Source organism: Hemicordylus capensis, chromosome 5 (assembly GCF_027244095.1).
Source record: "Hemicordylus capensis ecotype Gifberg chromosome 5, rHemCap1.1.pri, whole genome shotgun sequence".
Classification (NCBI taxonomy): domain Eukaryota; kingdom Metazoa; phylum Chordata; class Lepidosauria; order Squamata; family Cordylidae; genus Hemicordylus; species Hemicordylus capensis.
In genome coordinates, this window is record NC_069661.1 from 148,266,576 (window position 1) to 148,290,602 (window position 24,027).

Below are 24,027 nucleotides of genomic sequence, written 5' to 3' on the forward strand. Positions count from 1 at the left end.
ACACCCAGAGTGGAGTGGAATCTGGAGTGAATGGAGCCTGCAGTGTTAGCTTCAGCCAAGTCACAGAGGACCTTCTAATCCAGAAGTGAATTGATTCCAAAGTCCAAGAGGAACCTATGCAAAATGCAAAATCAAACCACAGAAGTATTGTCTGTGTTCTGTGAATGCTCAAATAGCAGCCAGTGGATATTAATCAGCTGAGCAATTTTGCAGCCTTTCATGGTTCCACATCACTTCCTGCTTATAAGAGTGCATAACTGAGGGTTCCTTTGCTGGTTCAGTTTAGGTAGATGATGGTTATTGGGGTATAAAACACACAAGCACAATTTGTGACAATCAGGTGAATGTTGCCTATCAGCCATGATGGTGGCAAGCATATACCTATGGGGCTGCAGAAGGTGAAAGTGGCCCCAGACCACTAATGCCTGTTGATTCCCAGGGATCCATGCCCTAGCATGCCTTCCCAATCCCCATAAGAATGGGTTCCTTCTGCCTTGGCAGTCCCCATCTTTCACCTGCTACTCACACCACCCATCCTACCTCCCATTGCCACTGCAGTCTCATGATGTCACTGCAGCCGTGCCTTTTCTCACTGGTGTGGTCTAGTCATTAGACTGCACCAGCAACATGAGGCAAGGTGGAGGGCATGAGTGGCATCAAGGTGACACAACTGGCAGGTGGGCAGCCATGGAGGCAAGTAGCAGCAGGGGCTGCATTGAGGGGCACCTCAGATCTTGCCCAGGGGCCTACTAGAGCATCATGAACCACCTGATTTATTTCCTTGGACTAAAGGAGGGTTGTTAAGTACTTGGCAGGCCTCAATAAATAGAAGAATGGCTGTGGTTAGCATTGTGGCCCAATTTGTAAAGCACTAAATAAAATCTGGATTTGCCACTGTTCACAGACAGGATTTAATTTTATGCATGATTTAGGATGATGTGGAAGACCTAAAGATCTTCCAGCTTGCATGTCCCCCCTTCTCCCTCTTTCATGCAAGATGAAGGAATTTTTAAAAAGCTGGCTTTAACTTTAAAATAAACTACAATGCCATGTTGAATAGGAACTATGATTTGGTAACTATCACACCTCAGGCTCAGATTGGCCAGTTCAAATGATACAGTCTGCCCAAAGTTTAGAAGGGAGGGCACACACGCCTCTCCTCTACATCTCTCTTCTACATCCAGTGTAGCATTCTGCCCTGCATGCCCACTTGGGGAACTGCATGTTCAAACTGCCCTAATGGCTCAATTCCCATATTGGTAATTTAAGACATTCTGCCCTCCATATGAGTATATGAGTAGACACAGTAGACACTATCGCCCCCAAGTGTCCTCTCAGTTCCATTTTGAAACTGGCTCCATGGTATACTGAACAGCTACGGGAGCTGAAGCAGCAAGGGAGAAGGCTGGAGTGTAAGCGGAGGAAGACTCGATTTGAATCTGATAAGACACCACACAAAGCCCATTTGAAGGCTTATTTTGTGGCAATACATGCAGTGAAGAAGCAATTCTATTCTTCACACATTGCATCTGCAAGTTGTTCAGATTTGTGAGTGGATTAACACAGGTTCTCTTCTTTCTGAATTTAGATTTGAATTATTTATCACCCCACTGTGATTCTTTTAACAACCTTTTTTGTGCATAAAATCTCTCATATTCAAGCTAACTTGGGCTCCACAGTTATGGTGGGATCAATTGCAGAGATGTCCCATAACTCCTCCAGTTGAATTAGAATTGATCAGTTTCTATTTGTGACTCCTGAGGATGTGGACAGGCTCCTTGGAGCTCTTTGGCCTATCACTTGTCCTTTGGGTCCATGCCCAACATGGCTTATAACATCTAGCAGGGAGGCTGTTAGAGATGGCCTAGTTGACATCATAAATGCCTTGTTGAGGGAGGGCAGGATGCCTTAAGAAGCCATCCCTAGAGCCCTCAGTGAGGGATAATTATAGGCCAGTCTCCAACTTCCCTTGGGTGGGCAAGGTAATTGAGAGGGTGGTGGCTGATCAACTCCAGGAATTTTGGATACTGATTATCTAGAACCATTTCTGACTGGTTTTAGAGCAGGCTATGGGTGTAGACAGCCTTGGTCAGCCTGATGGATGATCTCTACCAAGGAATGGACAGAAAGAGTGTGACTCTGTTGGTTCTTTTGGACTTATCTGTGGCTTTCGGTACTATTGACCATGGTATCCTTCTGGATCACTTGGGGGATTTGGGAAGAGGTGGTACTGCTCTGCAGTGGTTCCATTCTTATCTCTCAGGTAGATTCCAGATGGTGCTCTCTGAAATGAGAGCTATTGTAAGGTGTCCCTCAGGGCTCCATCCTTTCTCTGATGCTTTTTAACATCTACATGAAACCTCTGAGTGAGATCATCAGGGGATTTGGAGCAGGGTGTTGTCAATATGCTGATTACATCCAAATCTATTTTTTCTTCATCATCATCATCATCATCAGGATACAGCATAAATCCCCTAAATGCCTGCCTACAGGCAGTAATGGCCTGGATGAGCGATAATAAATTGAAACTGAATCCAAACAAGACAGAGCTACTCATGGTAAGGGGGTAATAATTTGAGGATGTGATAGATCTTCCTGTTCTCGATGGGGTTGCACTCCCCCAAAAGAAACAGGTACATAGCTTGGGAATGCTTCTGGAGCCAAGGCCTCACTCTGGTTTCTCAGACTGAGCTATGGCCAGGAGTGCTTTCTATCAACTTCAGTTGATATGACAGCTGCGTCCGTTCCTTGTAGACAATTATCTCAGAACTGTGGTCGTAACCCATAGGCTTGACTTCTGAAATGTGCTGTATGTGCGGCTGCCTTTGTATGTGGTTCAGAAACTTCAATTGGTTCAAAATACAGTGGCTAGATTGGCTTCCAGGGTTTCTCTGAGAGACCATATTATGCTTGTTTTAAAGCAATTGCATTGGTTACCAATAGGTTTCAGAGCAAAATACAGGTAATTACCTTTAAAGCCCTGAACAGTTTAGGACCCAGTTACCTGGGAGAGTGCCTATCATGAGGTCACTCGACGGAAGATGCTGGCTAGAAATATATGATACAATAGCCAGTAGCTCAGGTTTCAGTTTTACTGATAAATAGATGGGTTTAACAGTCTCACCAGGGATACAGGAGTTAGAAGCCCAAAATCCAAGGTCACAACCTCTCCAACAGAGACTCAAGATGATTTGACGTGTTGTTTCCAGCAGTTGTTCAAGGCACAGCCTGCCCAATTTATAGTCAGCAGCCACATGCCCTTAATCAACACTCCACCCCCTCCAGCTGCCATAGATTTAATCCAGCTCCTGCTGCCTTCTTGTCAGTCAACTACTTCTCTGTATTTCCCTCACCTGCTCTTGACGTTTTTCCTGCCTGTGTCCTTGAGGAGATAGTGGCCGTTCCATCTCTGTCTCAGATCTTGACCCTTCTCTCCAAAGATCACCTGGCAGTTCATGAGTTAGCCCAGTTAAGCATCAAACACTCATGCATCCGCCATCTTGAATGGGGTGGATGACATCATCACAAATTATGCCATTGAGGTGTCCCTATGTGTCACTCACTACAACTGTAGCGAACTTGGTTGAAATCTGTTAGACCATACCTCAAGTTAGCCCACATGCGCCTCAAATCCATTCGGCCATGAAACTCACTGGGTGATTCTGGCTGTCATGTATCTTTCAGCTTAACTTACCTTGCAGGCTTGTTGTGAGGATAAACATAATCATGTACACTGCACTGGGCTTCTTGGAGGAAGATCAGGATAGAAATGTAAATAAATAAATATATATATAAATTAAAAAATCTTGAATTGGAGTGGATGACACCATTACAAACTACACCATTGAGTCATCCCTATGTGCCCCTAAAGCTGTAGAAGATTTGGTTGAGATTGGTTAGGTGGTTCACAAATTAGCCCACTTGTGCCTCAAACATGTACATGTCTGCCATCTTGACTTGGGATGGATGACATCTTGGGCTAGAACTCGATCGAAGTCTAACAATCAAATTTTTTAAAGTTCCAAAACTGTAAGGTGATGGACGTTGTGGCAAATTAAAGGGCAAAGATCTGGGAAAGTGATCTTGGGATTGTAGTGCATAGCTCAATGAAAATGTCAACTCTGTATGTGGTACCTGTGAAAAAAGACAAATATGCTACTCCTAGATTTAGGAGTAGCAGATTTAGCAGATTTAGCAGCTTTAGAAAGTAGGTTGAAGATAAAAATGCTAATATTATACTGTATAAATTACTGTATAAATTATGATATGGCAACGTATTGTATTTTGGAGTACTGCATTCTCAAAAGTTCTCAGTACTACATCTTTTTAGTTTGGAAAAACAGATGACTAAGAGATGTGATAGAGATGCATACAATTATACTATGCATGGTGTGGAGAGAATGGATAGAAAGCATATTTTCCTCCCTATCTCACAACTCTAGAAGCAAGAGAAGCTATCGACACGATGGGAGAAATTCGGGCTAGTGGAGGCTAGCCCAATTTTCTCCCATCGTGAGAACCACTGGGCTCGGCTGTGAGCCTGGAGGTTCTTAAGCGGGTAACCTGCTAAACTACCCCTGCCCTTAAACCAGGTTTGCGGAGCAAGCACAAACAAATTTGTGTGACGGAGCCGGCAATCATGTGGGCGGCCTCTGTGGCTGCCCGGAGCAGACTGACTGCTCGTCTGTGGGGAGAGCGGGCTAAGCCCACTCTCCCTGCTAACCCTCTCCAGGCAGCTCCCACTGATCATTGGAACCGCCTCAGAGTCATCCAATGAGACTGATTAGCAGGAAATTTAGGACAGAAAAAGGAAGTACTTCAACACACTGCTCATAATTAAGCTATGGAATTTGTTGCCACAAGATGATGCAGAGGAAGAACATGTTCTTGCAAAGGAAGGACCCTTTTCTCCAGAGGAAATATAAACGGGCTCATTTTCAAATGCGTACACAGATTGTCTGCTTCCTCAGGGGTTAAATATTTTTTTAAGTAGAATTTAAAACTTCCTGCCAATGTTGCATATGTCATACATCCTCATGTCTTTTCAAAAATATGAATTATAGCTGGCATTTTTCAACGTCAGTAAAAATCTGCATCATTGTGCTGTTCTTTCCTGGTGGAGGGAAGAGGAGGACAAGAGCTGGAGGAATTTACTTTTTTCAGCCAATCAGAATGAACAACTAATTGCAATCATTAGCAGAACATTTTTCTGCAGTCCCTTTCCTGAGCTAATCTTCCTGAAAGTATGTAATAAATTAGCAATCATAGAAGCAGCCAGTTTAGAAAGTCTGAAGCCAAGGACAGATTTTGGGGTTACAAAAAAAAGTGCAATGTAAATTTGGTTTAGATACAGATAGAGAGTTGAAATTCGGGTTTATGTAAAAGATATATGTGAGATTTCATTTGCTGCATTAGTGTAATTTTCCTTTTTATCTTTTTCTTTTCTGTAATTTTCTTTTCAGTTATAAATTTAAAAATGAATTAAAAACATAGATACATGTGGAGATCCATATAGGTGTTTTAAGCACCTCTCAATGCAACTGTCTGAGGTACTTGGTTCTCTCACACCATACAACTATAACTTTTTTTAACCTTTAAGTGTACATTCTTTTAATCATCCAGGAATGAAATTCTTGAGAATAATGTTGGTGAAATGAAGGAGAAAATGCTTCCTTGTGCTAACAATTATTTTTTCACAAGATATGGCAAAGAATGCACTTTTAAATTTCTTTTGCACTGAATAATGATCAAGCAGAAAACCACAGTAGTTCAACCACGCCTGTTCAACTTTGGCCCCCCAGCTGTTTTTAGATTACAACTCCCATAATCCCCAAGCAGTGGCCAATAGCTAGGGGTTATGGGAGTTGTAGGTCAACATCTGCAGGAGGGCTGATGTTGAACAGCCCTTATCTAGACTGTCAGTAGTTGGAATATGAATGATTTTCTGTATTTTGCATTCAGCCTCCTTAATTTAATATTTATATATTGTAAATTTCATATCCTGCCACACAAGCCAACTGTAGGTTCCAATGGCATTCCCTATGTCAAATAATATGTTGGAAAAGTAAGAAATTGTATTTATCTATGGGTATTACTTTTAACAACAACAACAAAAATTGTACATATAGACTTGCTATCATACTATGAAGTCATGCACATGACTTTGTTCAGGAGGGCGAGCAGAGAGGCAGGCTCTTATCTACCTTCCCACATGTAATCACTCTTCCCTTATAACTTTACCACTCACCATGGCACACGTGCCAAGCCATGGAGAGACATGGCACAATGCACTATGCCAGAATCGTAGTGCATTGGGGGATTTCTCCACTGCCTGGCGCTTTTGCTGCCTGGCTTTGTGCGTGCTCAGGCTGCAGGAAACCTGAGTGTGCACATGACCAGGGACTGGGGTAGAAGGGTGTGTGCTTGCACCTATTAAAAGCCCAGATAACACACTTGGGCTACCCAGCAGGGCAGCACTGGGATCGGGCCCAATCCCAGTGTCCACACAAGCAACCCTACCCAGCAAAGGCTGTGCAAGCCCATGTAAGGCTGCTCATGTGAACAGCCTCTATGTTTTGTTTATATATTAATGAAACAGGGTTAAACGTCTACATTAGGGATGTGCAAACCAGTTTGACGTTGAACTGTTTTGACGTTGAACTTGTTTGGTTTGGCAGTTCTAGGCCACACACACACACACACACCCACAAACCCCGGTTTGATTTGGCCTAGAATCGCCCCCCCCCCATTGGTTCAGGGGGGTCTCATTTTTTTTAAGTTTAAAAAATTACCTTTTAAATGGTCTTCGAGGTGGCGGGGGAGGGGTCTGCTGAGGTTCTCCCCCCCCCCGCCCCGCCGGCCTCCTAAATTACCCCCTCCGGCCCGTTCGGTCGGTTCTTTGGCCCCTCTGGGACTTAGTAGTTTGGTGCGGTGGCAAAAATGGAGGCTGCCGCGCATGTGCAAATGGTCTCTGAGAGGCCTGGCATGGCGCACGGCCTCACAGAGACCATTTGCACATGCACGGTGGCTGCTATTTCGGGCAACATGCCAAACTATTCCGTAGTTCAGCACATTGCCCAAAATTCAGTGTGTTGCCAAAATGGAGGCTGTCATGCATGCGCAAATGGTCTCTGTGAGGCTGTGGGCCATGCCAGGCCTAGCAGAGGCCATTTGCGCATGCACGGCGGCCACCATTTTTGCGACCGCGCCGAACTACGGAGGCCCGAAGGGGCTGAAGAACTGGCCAAACAGACTGGAGGGAGGATTTAAGAGGCCAGCGGGGGGAGGGGAAACCTTCATGGACACCCCCCTCACTGCCTCGAAGACCATTTAAAAGGTAAAAAAAATATTTTAACTTTAAAAGATCCGTGAACCGCTCCCCCCCCCACAAACCAGTCCAGACTCGAACCAAACTGGGCCAGCCGGTTCTATACACACTCCTAATCTACATCAGTCTTCAGTTAGTAGGCTTGATGGTTTTAGTATATAATCCAAGCATCATTTCAGAATTTATACTTTTTGCTTTATATGTATATTAACAAAAGACTATGCAATATTCTCCATTGGTTTTTGCTCAGTTATACAGGAATATTTACACTATTTTAAAATAAAATCTATTGCTAAGGAAATGCAATAAGCACATTTGGATCAATACCATTGATTTTTCCATGCATTGATTTTCCTTACACAAGTTATTGATAACTTGTAATTGTTATAAACATTTTTATTATTATTTATATAAATGTTCTATGTTTTTCTCCCCACAAAGGATAAACAGAGTCAAGAACTTGTCTGTGATGGGGGGCGGGGTGTTTGTTTATCTAATCATCTTAGCTGTGTACTCAGGAAAAAAACCCTGGCTTTTCCTCCTACCTTGCTTCCACACAATCATGAGGAATGTCTCATGATCAGTGAGACTTGCCGGAAGGGGGTTTGCGGGGAGAGCGGGCTTAGCCTGCTCTCCCTGCAGACAATTGGAAGGCAGCCCTGGGCGGCCAGATCGGCTGCCCACACGACTGCCAGCTCAATTCCAGGAAGTTCCAGGATGCCCCACGTGAATGTACAGGGCAACCTGAAGAGACCCCCGAGTCAGGGGTCTACTCATGTGTCGCCACGTGCCACAGCAACACACGAGCAAAAAGATGTGGTTAACAGAGCTCTCACTCCATTAATCTTGTCTTAGGAGAGGGTATTTTTGAGACCTAGCTGCCGCAAGCCACGCAGCTCTGGTTGCAGCACATGACTGCCCAAAAGCGGGGTAGGCGCCCTAGGCCACTTTTGAATGATCATGAGAATCACCTCATTATCTACCTAGGTTTTCCTCTTACCTTTTTTCCACAGAACCGAAAATTGGGAGCACACACAGCTTCCAAACCCAGGTAGAACACAGTTTTTGATTGAGTGAATTGCCTCCAGAAATTGGTGATAGCACCAGTCAGCTGTCTAAGGGAACTAACTTAGAGGTCATTCACACAATCAAAAAGTATATTCTACCCAGGTTTGGAAGCTGTGTGTGCTCCCAATTTTCGGTTCTGTGGAAAAAAGGTAAGAGGAAAACCTGGGCAGAAGTGATTGTGTGGAACCCATGTAGAAGGAAAAGCAACCCAAGTTGTCACTTCTACCTAGATTCTCCTCCTGCTTTGCTTCCGTACAACCGAAAATAGGGAGCACACACAGCCCCCAAACCCAGGTAGAACACACTGAAGCTTTTCTCATGATCAGTGAGAAGAGCTTCTGTTGGGCTTGCAGGGAGAGCGAGCTTTGCCTGCTCTCCACTGCAGACGAGCAGCTGCTTGTAGCTGGGTGGCCGGATCAGTCACCCATATGGCTGCTGGCTCTGTCATGGAGCTGGCGCGGGCTGCAGGAATAGGGGGCTGCGTGGCCCCTGGAAGTTCCAGGATGCCCCACGCAAGCACATGGGGCATCCTGGAGAGACCCCCTTAGCCTAGGGGTCTGCTCGTGTGTCGCTACATGACCTCAGTGTTTCCCTTGCTCTCTTCAGCCCATCAGTCAGCTGAACTGACACTGCTGATTATTTGACAAGGTTAAATGTGTCCACACAATTAATTCTGGGACCATTTCCCCCCCGGTTGTAAAAGTGTCCTTTATAATAGCACAAAGGAAACAGAAAGTGATTTGTGCAATTGTATAGCCAGAAAGTGACTAATCAATCTAATTGTAAGTAAAGTTAAAGATTTAATTTAAAGGACATTTTTGAAGGAAATCAGACTGATCCTGTTTCCTGTTTTTCTACTAATTGGTTTGTGCTTTCTACTTTACCAGGAGGCATTGTTGATAAGGATCTTCGTCACTACCTCAATTTACGGTTCCAGAAGGGTTCTGTAGATCACGAGCTCCAGCAGATCATCCGAGACAATCTCTACCTCCGAACAGTGCCATGTGAGTCTGAGAAATGTCACCAGTGCATTTTGCATTTTTATGGCATATCCAACTTTTTATTCTTATTCTGATGTCATGTTTAACCATAGTGATACATTGTATAGTACAATAGTTGTGCTTACTTTGGTGACAGATATACTAAAAATTGGAGTCAAAAAATATACTAAAAATAAGTCAAAAACTGTGGTCTCCTTCAGACATTATTATTGGGTTATTTATTTCTGAATGGAGACTGTCTGGAAATCATAACTTGTGGATGTACAGTGGTGTTGAATACTCTGCTTCAAGTAGCTGCAGTAAAAAATCCTTCCAATTAGGCATGGCTTTATTATGTGTAAGTAAATATAAGACAGTCCTTTTCTGGGCTGCTGAAGGTCATTCTTAATAAATGGAATATCCTAATTATCTGAAATTCATTGACAGTTTTCTGAGCCAGATTAAAGTGTACAGAATAGTATGTTCAACTGCGGAAAACACTGAAGAGCAAAAACAAGATCCCAGAATGTATGAGGAAACATTTGATTTAAGATCTAATTTACTTTATAGTTGTTGCAAAATGTTGCCTTTTTCTGCACATTCAGCCTCTGTCAAACTTTCACTCATAAACATTATTTGAATGCATTTAAACCAACACTGGAAATGGGTTCTCCATCAGAACTTTCTGTTTACACTGGAGGAAGATGGATTTAAAAATCTGATCACTGTTATATTTTTTTATGGCATTTAGTTGAATCTGATGGTGTTGCAGTTTTCAGTTTTGTTCTGTGAATTTATCGTTTTTTAAGTCATGAAAGGGGAAAAAAAACCAAAATAGCTTTAAAAGCTTAGGGGGGTGCATATTTAAAGTGAGAATAAACATATCTTTGATCAGATTTGGAGGTGCAGTGTTTGATCTTGGCTAATGCTTTGAGCAATGTATGATCAGAAAACATTGTCTTGTCTAAATGATTAGAAATGTTTGTTGGAAGTCTTTGGCTAGCTAGATTTGCTTAAAGAGCAGCGTAAAAATAAGGTTATTTTACAGAACTAGGACTACGGTAGGGTTGCCAACTCTGGGTACAATTTCCTGGGGGGTTGGGATTTCCTTCCAATATTGTTCACAATACAAAGCCAATAAAATCTCAAGAATCGCTTTCAGTTGTCACCTGGAGATTTATGCTGCTTCATGGACTGAGTAGCCAATCCTGGAAGGCTGGCAACCCTAAGCTATGCTGGAATTTGAACAGAAATGAGGTACAACTAACAAGGAAGTCTCAACACAAAATGGAAATGTTTTAATGTGGTTATGATTCATGAACCACAGATGGCTCATCTGTCTGAAACAAATGACTGCTTTAGCATTGTGATAGATCCTGCTTTGGACTCATGCATGTAGAATGGATGACACTGGGGTCAAGTAGAAGAGTATCTGCCCAATAAATTGAATTTATATCTTGATTATTTTTTAACTGTGAAGGCAATTGATGTGACTAAGTTTTAAGTGTGTCTTTGATTTTTTTCCTCCCCCCTTAATAATAGTACTTAAAATACAACATTTACACAATTTAAAGAAAAACCTTGACAGTCAAGCAGTTTATCACCTTTGTGCTTCAACCTTACCTCCTGACCTCTCTCTCTCTGCTTCTGGCTTCCTGTTTTATTTTTATATTTCTTTTACCTATTAACCTTTGTACAAAATAGTCAAAATAAATGAGAATGTAAACGAGAATGATGTGCAAGTCACCTTTTTCCATATGATTTGTACATAATCTTTCATATGGAAACCAGATCATCTTACATTTTTCAGATGATTCATACCTGTTGTTAACTACTCTTTCTTTGTCAAGTCTTACCATTCTTCTAGATATTGTTCAGTTCTGCTTATATGTTTGGCTTTTTGACATGGAAAGAATTAGTTACTTAGAACACTGACAATCCATTGTTTTTGTCACTTGGAAATAATGCAGCATATATTGATGACAGGTAAATCTCGATATAGCACAGGAAAAGCACCTTATTTTTGTAGTTTTGTTTAAAAAGTAAAATGCTTAACATAGCAGGGGCTGATTTATTCATTGATGAGTTCTTGTAGAGAGACTGTTTAGAAGGAAGTTAGAACATTAATTTTACAAGTACCTCTCTGTAGATAGCATTTGGATTGAGTTGAAATATTTTGTGGTAAAAGTAGAAAGGGTGAAGAAGAACAAATCATGAGAAGCAGTTTTAGAACTACTATGATAGGCTAGGAAGGCTGGCCAGAAAATTGTTTATACTGATAAGGAAACCTGGCAAAGCTGTGAGCATCAATCATAACAGATTTCAATTACTGTTATAGTGACATGAATGACAATAGAGAAATTTCTAAGTAGGAAGACATGTTTTTAAAAATGGTGTAGAACCATTTTTTCTTCCACAGTTTATCAGAAGCCAGGAAATAGAAGTAAATGATCTGGAAATTCATGAGCCTTTCTTCAAAACATTTCAAAGTACTTTGTGGAAAATATTTTCATGATGTTGGATTTTAAATGGAGAACTGAATGATGGAGGGTTTGTGGTATTTCAGCTCATGCTGGTGAGTTCATCCTGAAGGTTTTTCTAAAATGAAGGGAGATATGAGATTATGGAGAGTGGACGAGAATCAATTTATAACAGGAATATACACAAGATTTTGCTCTCCTTTTTAGTATTTACTCCACTTCTGTTATCCTGGAATTATCCCACATGCTGGTTCTAATCACAATGTTTAAAATGTTCCTCTTGTGCAGTGCAAGTGAATGGTTCTAATGTGGCTTATCCTGCACTGGATATTTAATTATTTATTTATTTTTAGTATGGGCTCAGTCAAAAGTATTATTGTTTTTAATATTTCACATGCTTTTCAGCCAACAATGAAATGATGCTGTATTGACAGGTTAATCAGTAATTGTGCTGAAGTATCTGGACTTTTCTACTATTACTTCTATCACTACTACTACTATTTACATATTGCTTTTCAACAAAAGAAGGTTCTCAAAGTGGTTTACATAGACAGTGAGGCTGTTCTCACGACCAGGCGAAACCGGGCTAAGGAGCCTAGCCCGGTTTTGCCTGGTCGTGTGCTGCAACGGGAGCTGTGCGACAACCCATAGCAAGCCTCCCTAAATGTCCCTCCCCTTAAACGAATTTAGCAGAGCAAGCGCTCCGCTAACCCCATTTATGGGATTGTGTGTCACCGCAGCACAGTTCCTCACCATGGCAATTCATTAGGAGACCCCCGACTAGGAGGCAACAAGAAATCTTCTGGCATGGGGGGCGACTCACCAGAACACCCCACACATGCGCACAGGGCATTCTGGGACTTTCGGGGCCTGGGAGGCCTCCGATCCCCACTGCCCCAAGTTCTGTGACAGAGCCAGTAATCGGGGGGGGGGGCTGATTTGGCCGCCCAGGGCAGCTGCCTGCTCATGTGTGGAAGCCCACTCTCCCCGCATACCCACGACAGGCTCTCATGTGGAGAGCCTTAATAAATATTGGGAAAATGGATCCCTGTCCCCAAAGGGCTCACAATCACAAACTTCACGCAAATATCTTGTAGCAGGACGGTTCAGATTTAGCAGAAATGGCAGTGAGTGGGGACAGGGATTACTAGTGCTCAGCATGCCTGGTGCAAAGTGTGAGGTATGAGGTGTCTTCCCCCCTCCTCTTTCCTCACTACCCTATGTAGTTTTCTGACCAGATTTGCTAGGTCCTCCATGTATCAAGAAGAAATGCACTGTGGCTGGTGGGAAGTGTACTCTTTGCAAGGGCTGCTAAGCAATGAAGGCTCACTTGAAGAAGGCACGGTCAGCCTTGCAGAGAGACAGTGGTAGGAGCATACACCAGGTCAGAGCACAGGTCCATCTAGCTCAGTATTGTCTACACAGACTGGCAGCAGCTTCTCCAAGGTTCCAGGCAGGAATCTCTCTCAGCCCTATCCTGGAGAAGACAGAGAGGGAACTTGCAACCCTCTGCTCTTCCCAGAGTGCCCCCATCCCCTTAGGGGAATATCTTACAGTGCTCACACATGTCGTCTCCCATTCAGTGCAAACTATGGTAGACCCTGCTTAGCAAAGGGGACAATTCATGCTTTCTACCGCAAGTCTCTGAGCTATTGCCACGATCCCTGGAACTTAACCTGCTTTCCAGGGAACATAGGAACCACTGGGCTCGCAGGTGGGCCCAGTGCTCCCAAGATGGCTAGCCCACCTAATTCCCCCTCCCCTTAAATGAGGTTAAGGGAGCGAGCGCTCCGTCAACCTCAGTTTTTGCTTATATGTTGCCACAGCACATGGCAACACATGAGTAGACCCCCAACCAGGAGGCTTGAAGCAGCCTCCTGGGCTCAGGGGTGTCTCCAGGATGCCCCCCACACTTGTACAGGGCATCCTGGGATTTCCAGGGGCTGCATGGCCCCTGATCTCTGCAGCCCCTGCCAGCTCTGTGACGGAGCTGGCAGTTGTGTGGGCAGCCATTCCAGCTGCCCCAGGGCTGCCCTTTGACCGTCTGTGGGGAGAGTGGGCTAAGCCTGCTCTCCCCACAGACGTGACAGAAGCTCTTCTCACGGATCACGAGAAGAGCTTCACTATGTGCTTTACACATATACACTTCAGAAAAGCCTTCAGTTGCATCAACCATTTCAAGTTGTGGAATATCCTTGGGAAAATGGGTATTCCAGAACATCTCGTTGTTCTCATGAGAAACCTATATACATGACAGGAACCTACAACCCGGACAGGACATGGTGAAATAGACCAGTTCCAGAACGGCAAAGGACTAAGACAAGGCTGTATTCTTTCTCCTTACTTATGCAATTTATATGCTGAACATGTACTGTGAGAATTTGGATTGGAAGAAGATGAGCATGGTTTTATAACTGGATGCAGAAACATCAATAACTTGTGCTACGCTGATGACACCACTCTGATAGCTGAGAATGTGGATGATCTGAAAGCTCTAGGGCGGCCAATGTGTGGGTGGCCGATCCGACTCCCCAGCTACATGCAGCTGCTACAAGCACAGTACTGTAATTCCAGCACACAGCCTAGGAATCACTAATGTAGCATATAGAGCTGTGGACCAAATCAGAACCATAATAATTTCTGATTCAATTCAATCTGAATCAAAACAAGTTGTATGTAAAGCAGTATGGTTTTTGCATCTTATCATTCCTAATGAAAATTTCTTAACAGCAAGCTGCATCTGGTACCATAATGGTCAGTATTTTCTGTATTATACTGGGCTGTATTGGTGGGTCTGATGGGGTTTTTCCCCCTCTGTTGCTTTGTTCCTAAACATGTATTTTTAAAACCTGGTGGTGTTTATGTGAACAACACTGAGCAGGAGGGAGAGAAGGGTTATCTAATTGAATCTGTAGCTGGCCATTACTTAAATATATACTCAGCCTTGCAGCTGCTCAAACCATGCTGCAGTTGGTTGATGTGTGCCTCAGTTTCCGTCCAATTACATTGCTTGGAGGGGGGAAGCTGAAATAATATATTCAGTTATATGGGCATTTACACATGCAACGTAACCCAGGCTAGGGCAGCCCAGCCTGGGTTAGGCTATGATACTGTTGACCATGGTATCCTTCTGGGTCATCTGGGGGAGTTGGGAATAGGAGGCACTGCTTTGCAGTGGTTCCATTCCTATCTCTCGGGTAGATCCCAGATGGTGGAGCTCGGTGACAGTCGCTCCTCAAAGCAGGAGCTGTTATATGGAGTCCACCAGGGCTTCATTCTGTCACCAATGCTTTTCAATATCTACATGAAACCGCTGGGTGAGGTGATCAGGAGATTTAGTGCTGGGTATTATCAGTATGCTGATGACACCCAAATCTACTTCTCAATTTCTTCTTCAGGAAATGGCACTTATTCTCTAAATGCCTGCCTACAGGCAGTAATGGGCTGGATGTGGGAGAACAAATTGAAGCTGAATCCAAGCAAGATGGAGGTGCTCATTGTGGGGCTCAGAATCAGGAGTGAGTTAGATCTTCCTGTTCTGGATGGGGTTACACTCCCCCAGAAGGAGCAGGTGTGCAGCTTGGGAGTACTCCTGGACCCAAGCCTCATCCTGGTATCTCAGGTGGTGGCCATGGCCAGGAGTGCTTTCTGTCAGCTTCAGCTGATTCAACAGCTGTGCCCATTCTTTGAAGAGGATGACCTCAAAACAGTGGTGCACCAGCTGGTAACATCCCAGCTTGGCTATTACAATGCGCTCTACGTGGGGCTGACAGCGCCTTCTTCTGTGTGATCCCTACTGCACATTAAGGTCATCTGAGGAGGTTCGTCTCCAGTTACCACCAGCTCGTCTGGTGGCGACTCAGAAGCGGGCCTTCTCTATAGCTGCTCTGGGGCTGTAGAATGCGCTCCCTGCGGTAATCCGTAATTTGAATTCTCTATTAGCCTTCAGGAGAGCCCTTAAAACATATCTGTTTTGCCTGGCTTTCAAGGGTTTTTAATTCGGTTTTAACATTTTAACCCAGTTTCTGGGTTTTTAATTACAGTGATTATTTAATTGTTTTTAAAAAATGTTTTAAAATTGTTAATTGTTATATTGGGTTTTTGTGTTTTTTTAAATTGTTTTAGCTCTTTATTGTTTTAATGGTTTGTTTTAATTGTAAACCACCCTGAGCCATTTGGAAGGGAGGTATAAAAATCAAATCAATAAATAATAAATAATAAATAAATGTGTGTGAAGCACCAGGAGCAAGTTCACTCCTGGTGCAGCTCCTGCAGCAAGCCTCACTTTTTAATCTAGCATTTGGCAAACCTGGTGTTTAGTGAGCCTGTGGTTCGCTTAACCTCGGCCAATGCCCGTCTGGGCGATCACTGCTGGGTTAAATAAATGGCTCCCCACAGCCTGCTGCCATTTCTGGCAGTGAGCCAGCCAGGGGGAACGGGCTGCCTAAAGAGAGCAGCCGCCATGCTTGTGCCCTGGTATGCAGCAGGAGGGTGGAACCCGTCTGCAAGCTGCCTGCCCTTTCCTGCATGGTGTGTGAAACCTCTAAGGCCTCTGTATCTCAGGCTTTATCATGCACTTTTGCTAGGGGGTCTGAGGAGGAGCAAACTCCTTTTATAAGCAACCATCTAAGCAAAGCCGGAATGTGAAAAGGGAGATGGTGCACCTACTTTTCAGAAATCCTGATCACTCTACATGAAATTGGGGTGATATCAAGCTCTCATGAGGGCCTACCGTCCGCCCTAACAAGAGTCTACCATCCCTGAGAGTTAGACATTTTGACTGTTTACAATTATTTCCTAAGGAACAATGCATTGTCCTGATATTGGACTAGTTTAATGTGGACTGCTACATATATCAGCGGAACAATACAATAACCTTTCAAATTGTATTAGAATTGGGTCATATCTAATATTTTGATCTATACACAGCCCTAATAATCTATAGTTTCGCAGCATTATATTGCTATATTAAAAATAACGTGCAGATTTAATGATACATTACTAAAAACAATAAGTAATGTATCATCAGATATACACTAATTTGCATTTTGCCAAGGTTTGTGGCAAAATTAGTCTAGTTTCATTATTTGTATTGTGATCTATTTCTTTTTTCAATAGTTATAGTTATTAACTTGTAAGATAAGGTGGTAATCTAAGTCTCTAAAGTTGTTGAAAATATTTCTAGCTTGCTGTACAAGTTTAACAATTCACATGATGGCTATTACATGGAGAAGAGCAAGGGTTTTAAAATAACCTTGATGAGATAACTAGTGTTATTGATTACTTGAAGTTCAATGCAGAGGCACTGAAGGCAGGCAACATAACATTCTAATAAAGTTCTTGCATCTGTCAGAGATGAGAAAGCACTGAGATTAGCACACAAATAGCTTATTTAGTAGGGGAGATAGAAATATACACTCCTGTGTAAGAATTCATTGTGTTAGTTTTAAAATATACATCCCTGAGTGGTATAGATCTTGGCTTGACGGTGGCAGTTCTTTTTGGGGCATTCTGTCAAAGATGAGTGTAATTCTGATTCTGTGCAACCTCCTGAAGTGCACGGGCGAAGAGCAAATTAGCCTCAACCTGGGAATGAGAAATCTATACAGAAAGCGTTCTTTATCAGAAAGTGAATTCTCAGCAGTTGTTTATGCTTTGGTTTCAAAATAAAAGTGTTTTATAAAGCATTTTGAAAGGTAGGCCTGGGTTCAAGTTGCATGTCCAGCCATAAAGTTCCCTGGGTTGCCTTGGGTAAGTCACCAACTCTTAGTCCCTAGTCCACTGGACTGTTGTGAGGATAACATTATTAACCCCTGTATTTGCTGCCTCCTTGGTAAAAAGACAAAATGCAAATATGACTAATAAGTCCAAATGTTTTGGCTGTTGTTCACCATTTCCATTTTATGGCTATTCCTTAGACTATAAAATATGTGAAGCAGACTCAGTTCTGAGGGGCTTAAACAAGTGCACGTCTTATTTGTCTTCCATGTACACAAACTGTATAGAATTGAAGAGTCTTTCCCTCATATTTCCACACAAGTAGGGTGATATTCAATGACATCATGCAAAGACACTGATAACTTATGTTGAATAAAGGCAGGTACAGAGATACCAAAACTGACAAGGCATGATTGGATATTTCAGTATTTTAATTTTTATCTAAAAGGAGCCATTATAGACACTGAATTTGATTGGAGTACTAGAAGATTAACCCCATTCTTCTGCAGTAAGCTATTAATAATAATATTAAGTAATATTAAGTTTAGGTAATAATATTAAGTAATATTAGTAGTAATATTAAGCTTTCCCCTTAATATTATTATTGTCCCTATTGGAAGATAATACCAGCTTCATGGTGGTAATTTAGATCAGGAAAGTAGTATGCTTCTCCCCTCCCCTCCAGGTCTTCCCATCAAATTTGGAAGCTGATGCAGGTGCTTTTAGGTAAAAATGAAACAGTTAGAACAGCTGAGCATGTGTGTCCTATATCAATTTTCTTTATTTTGTTTTTGATTTTTATCTAAATGTGACACATTATTAGAAAGTTAGCTCCAACTGAGTAGTATAGCACAAGTCCAAGATAGGTTCTAGGACATATTCCATGAAAACTGATGTTGCTATGACCCGCGTGAAGGGCCAGCAAAACCCTCGGAGGGAACATCCCAATAGTACAGCCATGACATATGCCCCTATGACCTATACTGTTCCCTCTAACCTAGTAATGTTCAGTTAACTTACTTGTGGGGAAGTGGACCAGAGGGCATACCAAGTACATCCACTGATCCCGAACTCTCTGCCTGATAGCATGAACTGGTTGTTGAAGATCCTCCTCCTCCAAATACACCACTACTAGAGCAGTGACACTGGAAGAGAGGGATATCCATTACAGCTGCTGTTGTCTACAATCACCCAGTACTTCTCCCCATTAGGCTTTGGCCTCTGGCAAGCTTACCAGGCAATGGTGGGCAACAACATCAGATGTTCTTCTCTTTTAGTATGTGGGGCCATTTTGATTTTTCAGTTGCCTTGCCCCCTGACATTGCACAGGGTGCTAAGACATATGGGAAATCAAATTGGTTCAACCTTCTGGATGAGGAGAATGTTTGCTGCAACTACTGCCACCCACTGTTACCTGGTAAGCTTGCTGGGGGAGCGGGAGGAGCCAATAGGTGGCAGTGGGCAGCCATGGACAACATCCTCCTTCTTCAGGAGTAGGCAATTCTGGAGGAAACCAATTATCTCGACCCATTTCGTACTGGCTTTAGAGCAGACTACGGAGTTGAGTCTGCTTTGGTCAGCCTGATGGATGACTTTTACCATGGAATCGACAGAGGGAGTGTGACTCTGTGGTCCTTTTGGATTTCTCGGTGGTGTTCGATACCACTGACCATGATATCCTTCTGGATCACCTGGGGGAGTTGGGGATAGGAGGCACTGCTCTGCAGTGGTTCCTCTCCTATCTCTCAGGCGGATTCCAGATGGTGGAGCTTGGTGACGGTTGCTGTTTTAAATGGGATGTATTATATGAAGTCCCTCAGGGCTCCATTCTGTCACCAATGCTTTTTAACATGTACATGAAACTGCTGGGTAAGGTTATCAGGAGATTTGGTGCTGGGTGTTACCAGTATGCTGATTATACCCAAATCTATTTCTCCTCCTCCTCCTCCTCCTCCTCCTCCTCCCCATCATCATCATCATCATCATGATCATGAAATGGCATTCACTCCCTAACTGCCTGCCTATGGGCAGTAATGGGCTGGATGAGCGATAACAAATTGAAGCCGAATCCAAGCAAGATAGAGGTGTTCATTGTGGGGGATCAGAATTTAAGGGATAAGTTAGATCTTCCTGTGTCCTGGATGGGATTACACTCCCCCAGAAGGAACAGGTACACAGCTTGTGAGTGCTCTTGGATCCAGGCCTCACCCTGATATCCCAGGTGGAGGCTATAGCTAGGAGCGCTTTCCATCAATTTCAGCTGGTTCGACAGCTATGTCCATTCCTTAATGATCTCAAAACAGTGGTGCATCAGCTGGTAACCTTCAGGCTTGACTACTGCAATGTACTCTACATGGGACTGCCTTTGTACGTGGTTTGGAAACTTCAGTTCGTTCAAAATGTGGCAGCCAGTTTGGTTTCTGGGGTAACCATTTTGCACTGGCTGCCGATATGTTTCCCAGCAAAATGCAAAGCGTTGGTTATTAACTTTAAAGCCCTGAACGGCTTGAGTCCAGACAACCTTAGAGAGCACCTTCTTCTGTATGATCCCCATTGCACTTTGAGGTCATCTAGAGAGGTCTGTCTCTAGTTACCACCTGTATGTCTGGTGGTGATTCGGAATCGGGCCTTCTCTATAGCTGCTCCTGGCCCATAGAATGCACTCCCAGCAAATATCCGCAGTTTAGGCTCGCTATTAAGCCCTGGAAACTTCTTAGTTTGGCCTGGACTTCCAAGGTTTTTTAATTGTTTGGGGGTATTTTAATTGGTTTTGAATTGTTTTAAAATTGTTTTTATATTGTTTAAAGTAGTGTGTTTTAGATGGTGTTTGTTTTATGTGCACCACCCAGAGCCTTTGGATGGGATGGTCTATAAATGTAATAAACAAATGGTTGGGTTAGTCTTTAAGTAAGCATGGGCCCTCTGCAAGACCTCGCCAATCCTTGACATCGTTCTTGCCTGTGCACACTGTACAAGAGAAGAAATGAGGAGGAATTTTGAGCTTGAGGGGCAACTAGAAATCAGAGGCTAATACAAAGCAATATTATAAGAAAGTCTGGAGTAGTTTTGATAAGCACGTGTGGTTCTGCAAATGCTTTTCTAATGAAGTAGATTTTAAGAAGGAGATGTAAGTGACTTTGCATATAGTTGAGATAGGACACCATGTAAAAATCTCACACCCTATCTATTGGATTATACTGGCTCAAAGAAAGATTTTAAAGAAATTCTGTATGCCATAGAAAACAGATTATGTAATGCATCATAAGCTGGTTTTGCTTCTTCCAATTATTTTAAGGTTTTTGGCAAAGGGTCAGAGTTGCATTAATTGCACTCTACTTGATTATGCTAAGATCATGGAATAAGCACGTTTTGACTTTTTTCTTATTATTAAACATGCACACCTACATATTATCAACATCAGGACTGAATAATTCTTGCTTTCTGAATAACTAAAAGGGGTTTCAAGGTTATATTTTGCTTATTAATTTTAGCTCACACTTTTACTGCTTGTAAGATGATAGTTCATAATTATAGGTTTCTGTTTTGTGCTGTGGAAGATGTGTATGTGTGTGGAATATTTTATAAATAGATGAATGAGAGAGCACGCACACTAACTCACTTTCTAAAATATGTTCAGACTTGGAGCAACAAAGGGAATCCTAACCAAAGGAAATTGTCTGACTGTTCAATTAGTGCTGGTGAAGCACAGTAAGAGATTAATAATAGGTTGAAAATAGTAAGATTAAGCTGGCATATCATGGCTCATAAGTAGCCAACTCTGGCACAATACAAATAAGAAGAAACTGGCAGCATTGTTGCAGTTATTAACAGAGTCTTGGCTATGTCTACAAACAGATACTGAAGTGCCAAGAATTTGTAATGTTTTCATCATAAAAAAAAATAGTACCAATCATACCATAGCAATGTGGAAAATCTGCTTTCTCGTTTGCTGTAAACAAGCTACTGGTCTGTCCTTGCTTGCTGCTGTGGGAAAAGGCTCTGGACATCTCTTTCTACTCCTTTAGTCCCTGTTTCCTTTCTTAATTTCAGCCCATCACTCAGTACCAGTACCAAGCATCCCAGTTCAGCTTCTGGGATGTGGAAAAACCAACTGAGAAAATTCTCTGAAATTCCTCTTCAAATTTCAATTTCTCCTTGGAAAGACCTTGGACTTATCTTTGGAATTTCACTTTGGAGAAGTCCTAGTCACCGTGAGGGGGAAGTTTGTCGTCATCCTAGTTTCGCCAGTTCATTGTTGTTGTTTTTCCTGCACCATACTTGCCTTTGGTAATTTAGCGTTCAGTGCAGATTATCTGCATTTAATATTGACAAGTTCCTTCTGCATCCCCATTCCAATGAGACTGCAGGAAACACAACCATAACTGCAAATGCAGGATATGTTTCTGCAAGGAAAGTGCTTGATTCAGTCACCCTTCCTCCTTCACACACACACACACACCTCTTACTTATTTATCTATTATAAATAGTAAATGTAATTCATTTCATTATTGCAAATTACTGATACATAATATCAAAAGGAACATTCAAAAATAGACAAGTGCATTCCTCTGTTGTGCAGGTAGGTCATTTTTAGAAGCATGTGAGGAGGAGAGATAGACCTTTACTGGTACTTCCGGCCACTTCTGGCCAATGAGGGCAACAGGGCAGCAGGGAGGTACACTGGCGCCCCGAGGGGCTTTGCTACAATGGAGCAGTTCCGAGCACATCTCTACTTTCTATACTATCAGGTTTTCGTTTGCTGTCAACAGAAGTGAAATCATATTTAATTTATAAAGAGAGAAGTGTTGGGGCTCTAATCCGAGTGGAAACATACTGGGGCTGGAAAGCCTAGCCCGATTTTTACCGATCGTGGGAACCACCGAGCTCGGCTGCAAGCTTGGTGGTTCCTAGGTGAGTAACCCGCCTAAGTGCCCCTGCCCTTAGCCCGGGTCTGTGGAGCGAGCGCTGGTCGCGAGTAGACCCCCGAACAGGAGGCAAAAAGCCGCCTCCCGACTCCAGGGGTCTCCCCAGTATGCCCTGCGTGCTCGCGCAGAGCATACTGGGGCTTCTGGGGGCGGCAGCCTCTGAGCTCCCCAGCCCTCTCCGGCTCCATCACAGAGCCGGCAATTGTGTGGGTGGTCAATCCGGTTGCCCAGGGGTCCCTGCCCGATCGTCTTTGAGGAGAGTGGTCTGAGCCCGCTCTCCCCGCAGTGTCAGCAAAAGCAGGTCTCACGGATTGTGAGACCCGCCTCGTTGTCATTCTGTAAACCCTGTTTTTCATTCTAAGCATGTGAAGAGGAGAACGGCAGCAGCTGCTTGGCAATAAGTGAAAGGAAAAATCTCCATGTGCCAGCAACAGAGGAGTGAGCAACATATAAAGTGAAACCATATCCACACTGTAGATTATAAATGTTACAAAAATTAGGAATAATTTTTTCAGTGATCTATATGTGACTTTAATCATGTAATTGATCCTGATTGCCTTTTCTTCTGTAAATAGCACACATGGGCAGCAATCCAGATTGGAACCATGATATGAGGTTATGGAGGCTTAAGCCTCCATCTAGTCCCATCCCTACCCAAGTGTGAATTTATTGCCAGGAAATACAGTTCTCATTGGCCCCAATAAGAGCTTATTGCCAGGGCAAAAGGCATGTGTTATCCTGATCTGGATAAAGATTATGAGACGGTTAGATTTAGCCATCTACCATCCAGCTAGGATACCAGTCCAGATCATCCACCCATCTCCTTGTGTGTGCTATTGACATACAAAAAAGCAATCATATCCGGTCCAGTGATGGGATGTATGAACTGGCTCGAGGTCGAGCCAGTTTGTCATCAAACCGAGCTGGCTCGAGGACTTGCCCTCAAGTTGGATTGGGCCTGGTTTGGCTTGACCTCAGTTCAGAGACAGCCTGTGGTAAAAATTAAGGACTCACCGTGAACTCATTTGTGTGGCCCTGGGGGCCTGGGCGCATGCACGGTGACATCTAAAATGGCCACCATGACCAGAGGAAGGGCCAGAACAGCCTGAAAATGGACCAAAATGGGCCTTTAAAGGGGAAAGGCTAGCGGGCAGAGGGGAGATGACTCCCATGTGCTCAGGAATCCACCCCACAGTCAGGACAGCCCCCCCCCCAGACCCAATGGTGAGTCCTTAAAAATATTTTTAACCTTAGAACACCTGAACCGGCTCAAATTCAAGCTGTGCCGTGGGTCTGTTTTGGGGACATAAAATTGAACACTCCTGGTTCAATCTGAATCCTGTTCAGATTTGAACCAAACCAAACAAACTGGTTTTGTGCATACCCCGTAGTCCAGTGATGTGATTAATGTAACATCTGTTTTGACCCTAGATTGGTAAAGTGAACTGCATTCAAGGTTACTTTCAGAAATCTACTAAAGGCAAACCTCATTACTCACGGGGGTTCCATTTCTCGTCTACTACTGTGAA

The 24,027-nt window shown here is 43.2% G+C and overlaps 1 protein-coding gene across 20 annotated transcripts in view; it reads left to right on the top strand.

Moving 5' to 3' along the window:
• Nucleotides 1-24,027, top strand: part of MAGI2 (membrane associated guanylate kinase, WW and PDZ domain containing 2) — a 953,479-nt gene that overhangs the window by 246,376 nt on the left and 683,076 nt on the right. For all 20 annotated transcript variants that reach the window (XM_053251292.1, XM_053251285.1, XM_053251284.1 and 17 more), the window contains one exon: nucleotides 9,283-9,399. In XM_053251292.1, the coding sequence (XP_053107267.1) occupies nucleotides 9,283-9,399 (117 nt within the window). The remainder of the gene's footprint in view (nucleotides 1-9,282; nucleotides 9,400-24,027) is intronic.